This window comes from Mesoplodon bidens (assembly GCF_964165515.1).
Source record: "Mesoplodon bidens genome assembly, chromosome: 1".
Taxonomy (NCBI): domain Eukaryota; kingdom Metazoa; phylum Chordata; class Mammalia; order Artiodactyla; family Ziphiidae; genus Mesoplodon; species Mesoplodon bidens.
This window is the reverse complement of record NC_138176.1, coordinates 70,147,984-70,161,946: the sequence shown is the minus strand read 5'-3', so window position 1 is coordinate 70,161,946 and position 13,963 is coordinate 70,147,984. Positions and strand designations below refer to the sequence as shown.

General features: G+C 46.5%; 1 protein-coding gene across 2 annotated transcripts in view; it reads right to left on the bottom strand.

Annotated features, from left to right (window-relative positions):
* STK32B (serine/threonine kinase 32B) overlaps positions 1-13,963 on the bottom strand; it is a gene marked incomplete at its 3' end in the record, with an annotated part of 352,809 nt that overhangs the window by 22,866 nt on the left and 315,980 nt on the right. For both annotated transcript variants that reach the window (XM_081233695.1, XM_081233696.1), the window contains 2 exons: positions 8,466-8,569; positions 269-385 (listed from right to left, as the gene is read on the bottom strand). In XM_081233695.1, coding sequence (XP_081089821.1) covers positions 269-385; positions 8,466-8,569 — 221 coding nt within the window. The remainder of the gene's footprint in view (positions 1-268; positions 386-8,465; positions 8,570-13,963) is intronic.

Here is a 13,963-nt window from a genome sequence, read left to right as displayed (position 1 = left end):
TCTAATTATTAGAAGCTTGTTGTGGAGTGAAAAGAGCCTGTGGGCTTTGTTGTCACAGACGTGACTACAAGCCACCCTGTCCAGCGGCTTTGTGATCTCGATGCGGGATGGTGAGAGTGCTTACGATGAGGCGTTAGAGCACCGCTGACTTTATTATTTCCACCACTGTCCCGCCATTCGTTTTCTCATTCCTTAATCTGCTGGTCTGTCTGTTACTGCACTGAGTGCCCAGCTCCCTGGCCAGGTGGGCTGGCGGCTGCCCCCTTACCTTCTTCAGCAGGGCGACCATGCCCTTGCACCACGTGGAGGAGTAGTGGACACGCTCCACCTTGAACATGTTGAGGATCTCATCGATGGGAGTGGCCGAGTGGATTTCATATGGCCTCTGCAACCAAAGGACAACAGGCGGCATCAGAGAGAGACCCCACGTGGTTAAAACAGACATAGAGAACAGACTTGTGGTTGCCAAGAGGGAGGGCGAGGGGGAGGGATGGAGTGGGAGTTTGGGGGGTTGGGATGCATTAGGAGATTGGGATTGACATATATACACTATTGATACCATGTATTAAACAGATAACTAATGAGAACCTACTGTATAGCACAGGGAATCTACTCAGTGCTCTGTGGTGACCTAAATGGGAAGGAAATCCAAAAAAGAGGGGATATATATGTATGTATAGCTGATTCACTTTGCTGTACAGTAGAAACTAGCACAACATTGTAACGCAATTATACTCCAATAAAAATTTTTTTAAAATAATAAAATAAAATCAGCTCTGCACCTTTAAGCTCCAGGCTCAGCCTTAATCTGTTTGCGTGGTTGTGGAGAAACTCAGGTCCTTCGACAATACTGGCACATATAAAGATCTATATTCCATCTGCGTCAGGTAAAGAGTTCTACTGATGCTCGGTTCTCACTCATTGGCCTTAGGATGTCTTGACTCAGAAAACCAAGTGGTCTTTATAAGGTAAAATAATTACATGTTCTGCTGGTGAAAGTGATTTTGGCAGCAGGGCACTGGATATACTCATTATAGAGTGCAGGTGCATCTCTATTCCAGGAAACTCAGTTTACAAAAATTGCCAGTTTACCGAAAAATGGAAGAAACAGGAAAAGAACTGCAGTAGACCTGTTATTTTATTTTTTATTTTTTTTACATCTTTATTGGAGTATAATTGCTTTACAATGGTGTGTTAGTTTCTGCTTTATAACAAAGTGAATCAGTTATACATATATATATATATGTTCCCATATCTCCTCTCTCTTGCATCTCCCTCCCTCCCACCCTCCGCATCCCACCCCTCTAGGTGGTCACAAAGCACAGAGCTGGTCTCCCTGTGCTGTGTGGCTGCTTCCCACTAGCTATCTATTTTATGTTTGGTAGTGTATATATGTCCATGTCACTCTCTCACTTTGTCACAGCTTACCCATCCCCCTCCCCATATCCTCAAGTCCATTCTCTAGTAGGTCTGTGTCTTTATTCCCGTCTTACCCCTAGGTTCTTCATGACATTTTTTTTTTCTTGGATTCCATATATATATGTGTTAGCATACGGTATTTGTCTTTCTCTTTCTGACTTACTTCACTCTGTATGACGGACTCTAGGTCCATCCACCTCACTACAAATAACTCAATTTCGTTTCTTTTTATGGCTAATACTCCATTGTATATATGTGCCACATCTTCTTTATCCAATCATCCGATGATGGACACTTAGGTTGTTTCCATCTCCGGGCTATTGTAAATAGAGCTGCACTGAACACTTTGGTACATGTCTCTATTTGAATTATGGTTTTCTCAGGGTGTATGCCCAGTAGTGTGATTGCTGGGTCATATGGTAGTTCTATTTGTAGTTTTTTAAGGAACCTCCATACTGTTCTCCATAGTGGCTGTACCAATTCATATTCCCACCAGCAGTGCAAGAGTGTTCCCTTTTCTCCACACCCTCTCCAGCATTATTGTTTCTAGATATTTTGATGATGGCCATTCTGACCGGTGTGAGATGATATCTCATGGTAGTTTTGATTTGCATTTCTCTAATGATTAATGATGTTGAGCATTCTTTCATGTGTTTGTTGGCAATCTGTATATCTTCTTTGGAGAAATGTCTATTTAGGTCTTCTGCCCATTTTTGGATTGGGTTGTTTGCTTTTTGTTATTGAGCTGCATGAGCTGCTTGTAAATTTTGGAGATTAATCCTTTGTCGGTTGCTTCATTTGCAAATTATTCTCTCCCATTTTGAGGGTTGTCTTTTGGTCTTGTTTATGGTTTCCTTTGCTGTGCAAAAGCTTTGAGGTTTCATTAGGTCCCATGTGTTTACTTTTGTCTTTATTTCCATTTCTCTAGGAGGTGGGTCAAAAAGGATCTTGCTGTGATTTATGTCATAGAGTGTTCTGCCTATGTTTTCCTCTAAGAGTTTGATAGTTTCTGGCCTTACATTTAGGTCTTTAATCCATTTTGAACTTATTTTTGTGTATGGTGTTAGAGAGTGTTCTAATCTCATACTTTTACATGTACCTGTCCAGTTTTCCCAGCACCACTTATTGAAGAGGCTGTCCTTTCTCCACTGTACATTCCTGCCTCCTTTATCAAAGATAAGGTGACCATATGTGCGTGGGTTTATCTCTGGGCTTTCTATCCTGTTCCATTGATCTATATTTCTGTTTTTGTGCCAGTACCATATTGCCTTGATTACTGTAGCTTTGTAGTATAGTCTGAAGTCAGGGAGCCTGATTCCTCCAGCTCCGCTTTTCGTTCTCAAGATTGCTTTGGCTATTCGGGGTCTTTTGTCTTTCCATACAAATTGTGAAATTTTTTGTTCTAGTTCTGTGAAAAATGCCAGTGGTAGTTTGATAGGGATTGCATTGAATCTGTAGATTGCTTGGGGTAGTAGAGTCATTTTCACAATGTTGATTCTCCCCAATCCAAGAACATGGTATACCTCTCCATCTATTTGTATCATCTTTAATTTCTTTCATCAGTGTCTTATAATTTTCTGCACACAGGTCTTTTGTCTCCTTAGGTAGGTTTATTCCTAGATATTTTTTTTGTTGTTGCAATGGAAAATGGGAGTGTTTTCTTGATTTCATTTTCAGATTTTTCATCATTAGTGTACAGGAATGCTAGAGATTTCTGTGCATTAATTTTGTATTCTGCTACTTTACCAAATTCATTGATTAGCTCTAGTAGTTTTCTGGTAGCATCTTTAGGATTCTCTATGTACAGTATCATGTAATCTGCAAACAGTGACAGCTTTACTTCTTCTTTTCCAATTTGGATTCCTTTTATTTCCTTTTCTTCTCTGATTGCTGTGGCTAAAACTTCCAAAACTAGGTTGAATAAGAGTGGTGAGAGTGGGCAGCCTTGTCTTGTTCCTGATCTTAGTGGAAATGGTTTCAGTTTTTCACCATTGAGGACGATGTTGGCTGTGGGTTTGTCATATATGGCCTTTATTATGTTGAGGAAAGTTCCCTCTATGCCTACTTTCTGCAGGGTTTTTATCATAAATGGGTGTTGAATTTTGTCGAAAGCTTTCTCTGCATCTATTGAGATGATCATATGGTTTTTCTCCTTCAATTTGTTAATATGGTGTATCACGTGGATTGATTTGCGTATATTGAAGAATCCTTGCATTCCTGGAATAAACCCCACTTGATCATGGTGTATGATCCTTTTAATGTGCTGTTGGATTCTGTTTGCTAGTATTTTGTTGAGGATCTGTGCATCTATGTTCATCAGTGATACTGGCCTGTAGTTTTTATCCCTCTACTTTCTACAGGTTCATTTGTCGTTGTTATCCCCCTCACTTTTTTTTTTTTTCGGTATGCAGGCCTCTCACTGTTGTGGCCTCTCCCGTTGCGGAGCACAGGCTCCGGACGCGCAGGCTCAGCGGCCATGGCTCACGGGCCCAGCCGCTCCATGGCATGTGGGATCTTCCCGGACCGGGGCATGAACCCGTGTCCCCTGCATTGGCAGGCGGACTCTCAACCACTGCGCCACCAGGGAAGCCCATCCATCTGTTATTTAGTCAGCAAATATTGTGTCCCCAAGGTATACCAACCTCTGCTCTAGGGGCTGGGGAATACATTAATAAATAAACAACAGAAAAATCCCCACCTCATGGAGTTTACATTCTGGTGTGGGGAAATAGACGATCCAAATACGTAAAATAGATATTACATGGTGTTACGTGTCTTAGAGAAAAAGGAGGGCCTGAGGTATTTGTGAGCGGGGAGAGGAAGGGAGTTGCAACGTTATTTTTAAAAATTTTATTAGAGTATAATTGATTTACAACTTTGTGTTAGTTTCAGGTGTACAGCAAAGTGAATCGGTTATACATATACATATATCCACTCTTTTTTAAGATTCTTTCCCCGTATAGGTCATTACAGAGTATTGAGTAGAGTTCCCTGTGCTATGCAGTAAGTCCTTATTAGTTATCTATTTTATATAGTAGTGTGTATATGTCAATCACAATCTTCCAATTTATCCCTCAGTAATTCAGACAGAGAAAGACAAATATCATATGATATCACTTAGATGTGGAATCTAAAAAAAGGGTACAGATGAACTTATCTACAAAACTGAAATAGAGTCACAGATGTAGAAGACGTTTGGTTACCAGAATCTCCTTTAGTCCCCTTGATTACTCTATGGCAGTGGTTCTCAACCGGGGCTAATCTGTCCCTCCAGGGGACATATGGCAATGTTTGGGGACATTTTCGTTGTCCTTACTGGGTGGGGGCAAAGTTCTGCTGGCATCTAGTGGGTAGAGGCCGGGGATGCAGCTAAACATCCTACAGTGCACTGGGCAGCCCCCATCACAAAGCAGTACCCAGTCCCAAGCGTCCGTAGAGCTGAGGCTGAGGAACCCTGTGCTTTGCAGCCACTGTTCTCCCCATCTGATAGACAAGAAACAGGCTCATCCCCAGACATTCAGAAACTGTGCAACAAAGCTGGGATTTGATCCCCAAAACATGTGACTCCAAAGCCCAGACTCTCGCTTGACCACCATGCTGTCGCTTTCATGGGCAGCACCACACTGCCTACAGAGTGAAGCCGGTACCTCCAGCTGACCTCAGGTTCCTTTCTAGACAGCCCCGACTGTCCTTCTGACTGCTGGTCAGTCTAAGGTGTTTGCTGTGTCAGCCTCAGCTGCGCTTCCCGGTCTCTGCTCACACGGTTTCCCAACCAACTCATATATGATCCCCCTTAGCGCTTCCTCCCTCAGAAATTCTTCCCTGCTCCTCTAAGAAGAAGTCATCAGCACTGTCTCTGCAGCTACCTGTCTCAGAATCATCACCACGTGCACATTTATGTAGCAGTCAGCATCCCTCCTGTGTGCTGGACACTGCGTGTGCTCCACCTACATTTTCTCCTGGAATCCCCACGGTGACCTCGCAGGCCGGCCTCATCATCCCCATTTCATGAAGGAGGATGCCAGGGCTCAGATGAGTTAAGTGACTAAGGCGGAGTCACAGCATCAAGGCACACGGGGTGTGGATGGGAGCCCGGACCTCTGCCCACCGGGCCCGGGACCTCCCCACTAACGGTCAGCAGCCACATGTGACTCAGCTCCTCTCCCAGGGCCTGTCTCCACCTTGAGAGGTGCTAAGTTGGAAAGGATGCAGACCTGCCAGCAGGCCCCCCGCATGGGAATCAGAGAGACCAGGGGAGGGGAGCTGACATTGACCGAGTATTGACCCTTTATCAGTCACAGAGGTGGGTAATTTGCATCGTCAGAATCACTTAATATTCACAGCCACCCTGTTGGGTGGGTATTGAGCACAGTTGTCTCAGGGACTGTGACCACACCCCCTGTGGATCCTGAGGGAATCAAGGAACAGGGGGGTGATCACCTATCACAGTTATTAATAATAACTGAGCATTTGGTCTGTCTATTGGCCTTGGTTAAGATCACAGACAAGGTGCCTGGTAGAGCTAGGGTTTGAACCTGTGAATTCTTCTAAGATCCTCTTTCTGTGTTACGAGGAGGGCTTTAAAAAAATGAAACGTTCTTTCTGGATATAAGACCCCTGTGCATGCGGAGGAAAACCAGTGGACAGGTGGGTGACACTGCCAGGGAAACCATCAAGGAGCCTGGTAGATGGGGAAACAGGGGCTGGGCTAAGACCTTTAAGTCCCTTCTCTGGGTCAGTGGATGAGAAACCTCCCTCTCCTCTCTGTCCCCATGGGGTTCTCTTCAGGGGGTGTGGTCACAGTCCCTGAGACAACTGTGCTCAGAAGGGAACTCTCCAGGTGGTGCTTTCTTGAGTGTTTTTTTTTTTTTTTTTTTTAACTTAGCAGGTCTCAGGGTGAGAACTGAGATTCTTGTTTGGGCTCGTAAGAAAGTTGGGTACAAGGTACTCCCCTCGCCTGGGCTGCATGATCCAAGCAGGCTCACAGAATTCTCTGCATTGAAATTTCAAGCCCACTGATGACAATCCTCTCCTCTGCTCTCGTGATAGAGCATTTCGGGAAAGATGCCTCTTCCTGCTCTAAGACTAGAGCATGCCTGGGTCCCTGGCTAACATAACATATTAATACCTTCAATCTCCCACCTTTCATTTCTAACGCTTTCCAACTCTATGATCTTAGAATATGTGTTAGAAAATTCCCGTAATGACTTTCATCTTTTGGAGGTAAGGAGCCCCCTGGATCCTGAGGGAATCAAGGAACAGGGGGGTGATCACCTATCAGGGATGCTGTCACTGACATGATGGAGGAATTTCAATGAGGAAGGATAACTTCTAAATTCACATAGTCCATGGAAAAATATGAGTGTTTTTCAGTATGGCTTTTGGACTAAATGTGATCGTTTCCAGGATTAAAAAAACAGAATAAACGATTTGCATAAACCCATTGTGTTTCAAGTCAAAGATGAACAGGCCAAGATATCTGGGAGAGAGAGTCACACTAACCCATAGCAGGCATTCTTGTTCACTCTGTCCCCACGCTAAAGGCCCGATCCCATGTGACCCTCCCTCTTCTATTAAAAGTGGCATTTGGATCCCTAAGCAGAAAACTCAGATACATTGAAAATGAAACGTTTTATTTTGAAGCCCTTGGGACTTTTTGCCAAGTCGTCACCTCTGACTGTTCTGACTTGTATTCTGGCAGAGAATATACTTTCTGCTGGCAAATGACCAAGGATGCTTAGGTCGACTGCTTGCCAAGGTTATTTGTAGGATTGATTCCGTGATAAACATCATCTGGTGATGTCTGTGCTCTCTGGTTCATACAAATATCATGGGGACCCTCATGTCCCCTCTTGGAGCACGTATCTTAAAGAACCAGTACACGACAAAGGAACCAACCAGGGAGATGGGGAGAGATGAATTGTTTTCATTCAGTGCCCAAGAAAACTCACAAGTTCATATATATATTTTTTGCATTCTAACAACATCACGTACTGTAGTATGTTTTTGAGGAATTCAGGGGAAATCACTGAGATCAAGAGAGACCCCAGGTGCTTGAACCACAGGGGGATAACTAATAACACTCACATAGCTTGGATGGTTTTCACACAGCTGCTATCATTCATGCCTTCATTCATTCCCACCAGTTATTACTGTGCACTGGGGGCTCCTGCCCTCGAGGGGCACCGTCTACCCGCCTTAATATGCATATATGCAGATGACCGTGAGACAATGTTAAAGCAGCATCCAGTGGGAGGAACTGACTCTCTACGCTGTGCGCTGGGTGCTGGAGCTATAAGGTGGGTAATATGCAAACTGAGTGTCCCAGTCTAGGGGTGCATCGATCCCAGGATAACTTCAGCACCACAGAATAGACTGAAAGGATGTTACTATCCCCATTGCATGAAAGGGAATGGTCCTGAGAGGTTAAATGGCGTCATTTTCAAATGATACTTGTGTAAAAAAAAAAAAAAAGCCTCGAAATTCATTTGTCATAATTCTTTCTGCTAAAATAAAACTGAGTTATTAGTTGCCAAATAGCTCCATTAGTCGTCTTCAGCTTTTAAATTTAAAAGAAATAAAACAAAAATACGTACTGAATGCCCCATTTTTATAGGACGCTGAGCTAAGTATTCGGGGAAGGTTGGAACTAAAATAACAACAACAAAAAACCAAGCTGGAAAGTTGGGCACGGGTGCATCATGTTGTGGGTTGAAAGAGGACAGCATTTGAAATGATGACACCAAGATGCTTTGGGTGTTTGAGCTGCCACGGATCAGCTGCTGAGCTTCACACAAGACCCTCCCTACTCTGGACATCCCTGTCCCCGTGAGTAGGATGAGGGGCTGGACCAGAAGCTTGTTAAGAGCTTTCTAATGCTCAGGACCTTGGAGTTGGCACACGGGCAATCAGGGCTGACACCCAGGGCTGCTTGCCGGCATGGTGCACGTCCAGCGGCAGGGCCATTCCACCCCACCCAAGCCTGGTAGAAGCCGAGCCCCCCACTTCCACAGCCTTCACGTTCACCACACAGGTGCACATCTTACCCAGCCCCGCAGCAGCTCATAGGCCGTGACACCCAGGGACCACCAGTCAACGGGGTAGGAGTACCCAGGGCCTCCGTCCACATACACCTGGAACACTTCCGGGGCTGCCAAAGACAGGACAAAAGAACATTACTGCGCATCTCACTTTACACTCATTGCCTCCTACAGAGAGGACACGGGGCCAGGAACCCAGCTTTTTGGATGGCAAAGCCAGTACTCCATCTGCTGTGCCACGTGGTTTCTGCCCTCCGTAAGTCACGAGATGGCTAGAGGACAAGGTGCAGGCATCACAGGAAACACCAGTGTGACACCTGGGACAGAATACAAATGGGGCAACCCAAGTGTGCTGTGGAGGGCGTTCTGTCGGGGAGGGTCAGGGAAAGTCTGGGGAGGAGGAGGGTTTGTTGGAGCATGAATCACAGTCACAGCCCGGGGATTAAAGTCTGAGTTAAGAAGAAGAAACTGCACCCCCAAGGGGCTAAGAACCTTGCTAAATGTCATTCTGTTCTGGCACCAACACCAGGTCAGGTGTCCCAACAACTAGGATGCTTAGAGCCCTTTGTGCCTGGTGCCTGTCTCAGGTACAGTTTTATTTTAGCATAGGTGGGATCGAATATGAAATATCCAGGATAAGTAAATGCACAGGGACAGAAGGCAGATCGTGTGTTGCCAGGGGCCGGGAGGGAGGATGGGGAGCAACTGCCCACTGGGTTTCCTCTGCGGTGATGAATGTTCTGGAACTAGACAGAGGTGGTGGTTACACAACATTGTGAATGTACTAAATGTCACTCTGTTTGAAAACAGTTCATTTTACGTTATGTGAATTTCACCTCAATAAATAGACAAGTGGAGGGTGGAGGCCCGTGATGGATGCGACCCCCAACTCATCAGGCCAGGAGTGCATCTCCAGCTCTAATCGCTCATATTGGCTTCCAGGAACGTCTTGGGAAATGTGGATCATTTCTAGCAAATTAATTTGTAGATGTAATTCCATTTTACAGGCGTCAGAGCAGCCAAACTCTCTCGCAGGGAACCAGGACATGCTGTGTTTAAAGACATCTCGACTCAATTTTCAGACTGGCATTCAGACGGCGTGGGATGGGGGAGGGCCAGATGAGGCAGATGAGGGCAGACATGGATGCTCGAATCTGGGCTCTGGATTGGCAGCTGGACCATTGAACCTGACCGGCGGCCAGATCCCAGCTGCCCTCTAGAGACCCTCTCCATTTACTTTGTATTTTATAGCACTTTCACCCGAGGGTTCTACTTTCCTCTTCACAACAACCCTCAGGGCCATGTTATCATCTGACACATTTTACCGAAGAGGTTCAGAGAGGGACAGCGGTGCACAGGAAGTTACACAGCAGGGAAGTTCAGAGCTGAGGTGCGCCTTATACACGGGTCGAGCCCCAGTTTGAAATAAGGTTCATATCAACATTTGAGTACAGAAACATAGTCTACGTTGGGGAAGATGTGATTGGGAGTTTGAGGAAATGTCCCTTTGGGTAATTTGAGCTTCCCAAAGGAAGCAACATGGTGTGATGGGAAACAGGAAGAAGGTCAGTGGGGCTGGAGCTGAATTAACAAGTTCGATTTGCCTCAGTTTTGTAAAACATGAACAAGAATAAACAGTGTATTCATAGGGTTCTTATGCGGATTAAGGAACAACGCAGGCTGAGAGCTAAGCCCGATGCCTGGCTGGTCTATTGTGAGTGTTCTGGGAATCTTGGGCATGGTTTTTATTACTAGAATTGTCATTCAGACCTCCTCTTCCGATCATGCTCAGCCTCGCCACGGTCCAGTCAGCCTGGGAAGCGTGTTAAACTTCATCCTCCTGAACCTCATGACCTATCAGTCTACAGACCCGCTGAGTTTGGCATTTCCAGCATCTTTCTGTCCGCCCCTTCCTATCGATCCTAGATCAACCTGAATGCAAAGGTGGCAATCATACCTGTTCATTAAACATCTAGTGAGAAAATATTTGATTTCCTAGCAGCTCCAGGCACTGAGCTGTGCTATTCTGCATCCCACTGGGAACCTGAGGCTGAGCTCCAACCCAGAGGGGCTTCCTTCCCTGCACCCCAATCTGTGTACGTATCCTTCTTCCCTCCGTGCTGAGGGTTCCAGGAGAGAAGGAGCCACATCGTGCTGGTCTGTGCACGTGTAGATGTAATCCTACAGAACCAGGGCCTTGACAGCTGCTGGCCCAGCCCATGTGCTCAGACAGTGAGGGAGGCAGGGACACGCCCGGGAGTGCAGGCGAGGCTGCGTGCCCAGGTGTCCCCATAAATCCTTGTGGTGCCTGGCAGCCCCATGCCCATCTGGAATTCAGGGTAGAAGCAGCAGCTGACCAATTCTGTCCTGGCTGTTGTGACCAACCAAGTGACAAACATCTGCAGCCTGTGACCCCACTCCCAGAGAAGGTGACAGTCTCTCCTCCCTTGCACAGTTGGGGCTGATAGAAAATAAACAACCTTTATGTCACAATCCATATGCCACCAAAACGGCCGCTTTAGTGGCCTGGATCAGTGCTTAGAGGCGAGGGCATCATATAGGATTAGAGCTTGAAGGACAGGTACAAGACACATACCTGTCACAATCATTTCAGGTATGAATGAATGAGTATGGAAACTACAGTTTGCCAGGTACTTTGTTAAGGATTTTACACGTACTACTTCTCTTCATCCTCCCAACTGCCCAATAAAACAAGCCTACAATGATCTCCACGTTCCAGATGAGGAGGCAGAGACATGAAGGGGTGTAGTTGGGTGAACAGTGTCCCCAAAAGATATGTCCAAGTACCTGTGAATGGGGACTTATTTGGAAATTGGGACTTTGCAGATGTAATTAATACAGACGTCAGGATAAAGCCATCCTGGATTCAGGGTGGACCCTTCCTAGATTCAATGGCTGATGCCTTTCTAAGAGAAAGAAGAGGTATATTTGAGAGAAAGAGAAAGCCGTGGGAGGAGGCAGAGACTGGAGGGATGCGGCCACAAGCCAAGGAAGCCCTGGAGCCCCCGGAAGCTGGAAGAGCAAGGAAGGAGCCTCTCCCATACCTCCGAGGGAGCACGGCTCTGCAGACACCTTGATATTGAACTACTGGCTTCCAGAACTGTGAGTGAATGAATTTCTGTTGCTCCAAGCCACCACAGTTGTGGGACTTTGTTGTGCAGCCCTAGGAAACTAGTAAGAGGGGCTGGGAACTTGCTCCAGATCATCCAGCTGGGATGGCAGAGCTGGGATTAGCCTCTCTCGGTATCTGATTCCAAAGTCCTTTCTCCTATACTGAGGTGACTTCCATGGGTGATGCACTTACCTGAGGATGGGTCCTGATGAAAGCTGCTACCTTCCTTCCCTCTGTCCCAGAGACTGGCACTCAGCCAAGTACATGGTAGGCACTTAATCAACGCATGTCAATTTCATCCTGGTGCCATACAGCTGGTCCAGCACATTGCTTGACTGCTTCAGAAGTAGAGACAGCTCACAGCCTAGGAGTGTCAGCATGGCAGAGGTGCAGGGTCCCTTGGAAACCATCTTGTCATCGTCCCCTCTGTGTTAGAATTGGCCACCGGGCTTGAGGGGCGAGAGTGGTTTGCCTCGGCCACAACTCACCAACTCAGGGCTCAAGTCAGAACTCCTGGTCCTGACTTCCAGTTTCAGGGAGTTCCCATTATTGGAACAGTTAAATTCAGCCACCAATGCCGGATGACTCTCCCTCCTCAGCTCCTGTATCCCCTTCCTCCTCTTCGCCAACACATGGCCCTTGTTCAGATCCCCATTCCTTCCTCCTGGTCTCCTGCACTAGCTTCTCCACCCGTCCTCTGGCTTCCAGAGTCTCCTCCTCCAGTCCTTCTTTGCTTCTGGGGGAGTTAGCTTTCTGATATGCAACTCAGACCACGGCAGTACCCTGCCTCAAGGTCTTCCTATCACGATGGCTGTTTCACAATCTGTATTCACAGGAATGCCACCAGCCATGTTAGGCTCATAGATTTTGGAGGAGAAAGAATTCTGAGGTCAAACGTGTCTGGGAAATGACGAGGTTCAATTGCGTTCTTTCTTGTAGACTTCTTAGCGCCTTTAATGACTCAATAGCAAGCATGGTTTGGAAATTTATTAGACTTGATCCTGGAATCTTTTTGATTTTTCAGTGGAACAGTACAAAGCACTAGGGCTGGAAACCCATGTGGCCTAGAGGGTGGTTTAAATTCTGTAGCCCCTCAGCTCCTACCTGTAGATCTTCTAAGCTGTATTATGGCCCAGGGGTTGCCCATGGCCACCTTGGGCTCCAGCTGCACACGCTGCTTGCCATTCCTAGAACATCCTGTCTGTCTATCTGTCTCTTTTTCTCTCCCCTAGTCCACCAGGTTCTCTCACAAAGGGTGCAGCTTCAGAGTTACCACTTCTAGGAACTGAATATGTACCATTCTGCAGGCTTCTTTACATCTGTCATGTATTCCTCAAAATACATCTCTGCTATTATTATTTTCTTATCATTCCCTTCCCTCCAGACTAGATTAGAGCTTCCTCTTTATCCCCACCTTCCCTAGGCATCTCTTGATTTTTTCATTCTGGCTGCATTTTTGCTTATTTGTCTGCTTCTTGCTAGACTTTAAGCTCCCTGAAGGCAGGGACGGTCATGTTCTCCCTGGCTCCCCAAGTCTTGCCTGGCATGAAGAAGACACGTGGGCAGGGTTTGTTGACTGACTAAATAAATGAATGATCGTATGAAAAAAAAGCAAACACCACCAGTACAGCCCTCGCTATGTGCCAAGACCTGTTCTAAATTCTTGGCACACTGCTAATAAAAATAGCTCATCTGGGCTTCCCTGGTGGCACAGTGGTTGAGAGTCCGCCTGCCGATGTAGGGGACACGGGTTCATGCCCCGGTCCGGGAAGATCCCACATGCTGCGGAGCGGCTGGGCCCGTGAGCTATGGCAGCTGAGCCTGTGCTCCACAATGGGAGAGGCCACAACAGTGAGAGGCCCGCGTACCGCAAAAAAAAAAAAAAAGAAAGCTCATCTTTCTGGAGCATCTGTCATGCACCAAACTTTGTTTTAAGAGTTTAGCAGGTATTAACTCATTTAATCTTCACAATGACGTGGAATTTGGCTAGCTGCAGCTGAGTCTCACCGAGGAAAGGACCAGGATGTTCTCGGCTGATGCTGGCAAGGCTAGGACTGGGGGTTCCCTGGAGCAGAGTGAGTGATGAAGGAACCCTGAAGGGGGAGCCCAGGACAGCAAACGACAAACCAAGCAGATAGCTGAAGTTGGCTATGGTCTCGCCCAGAAAGGATGTCCAGGGTCCAAGGTCTGGGTACACCTGCAGGGGTGATGGATACATGAAATTCCCCAAGGTCTTCCAGAAAGAAAAACAACTAAAACTTCTTGCAGTGCCCTGGTGGGGTAAGGGCCAACGCTGAATCTATTTTAAGCCATTGAAAATGCCCACTGTAACCATCATCATCATGCACAAAACAGTCATGCAGAGCTTTCT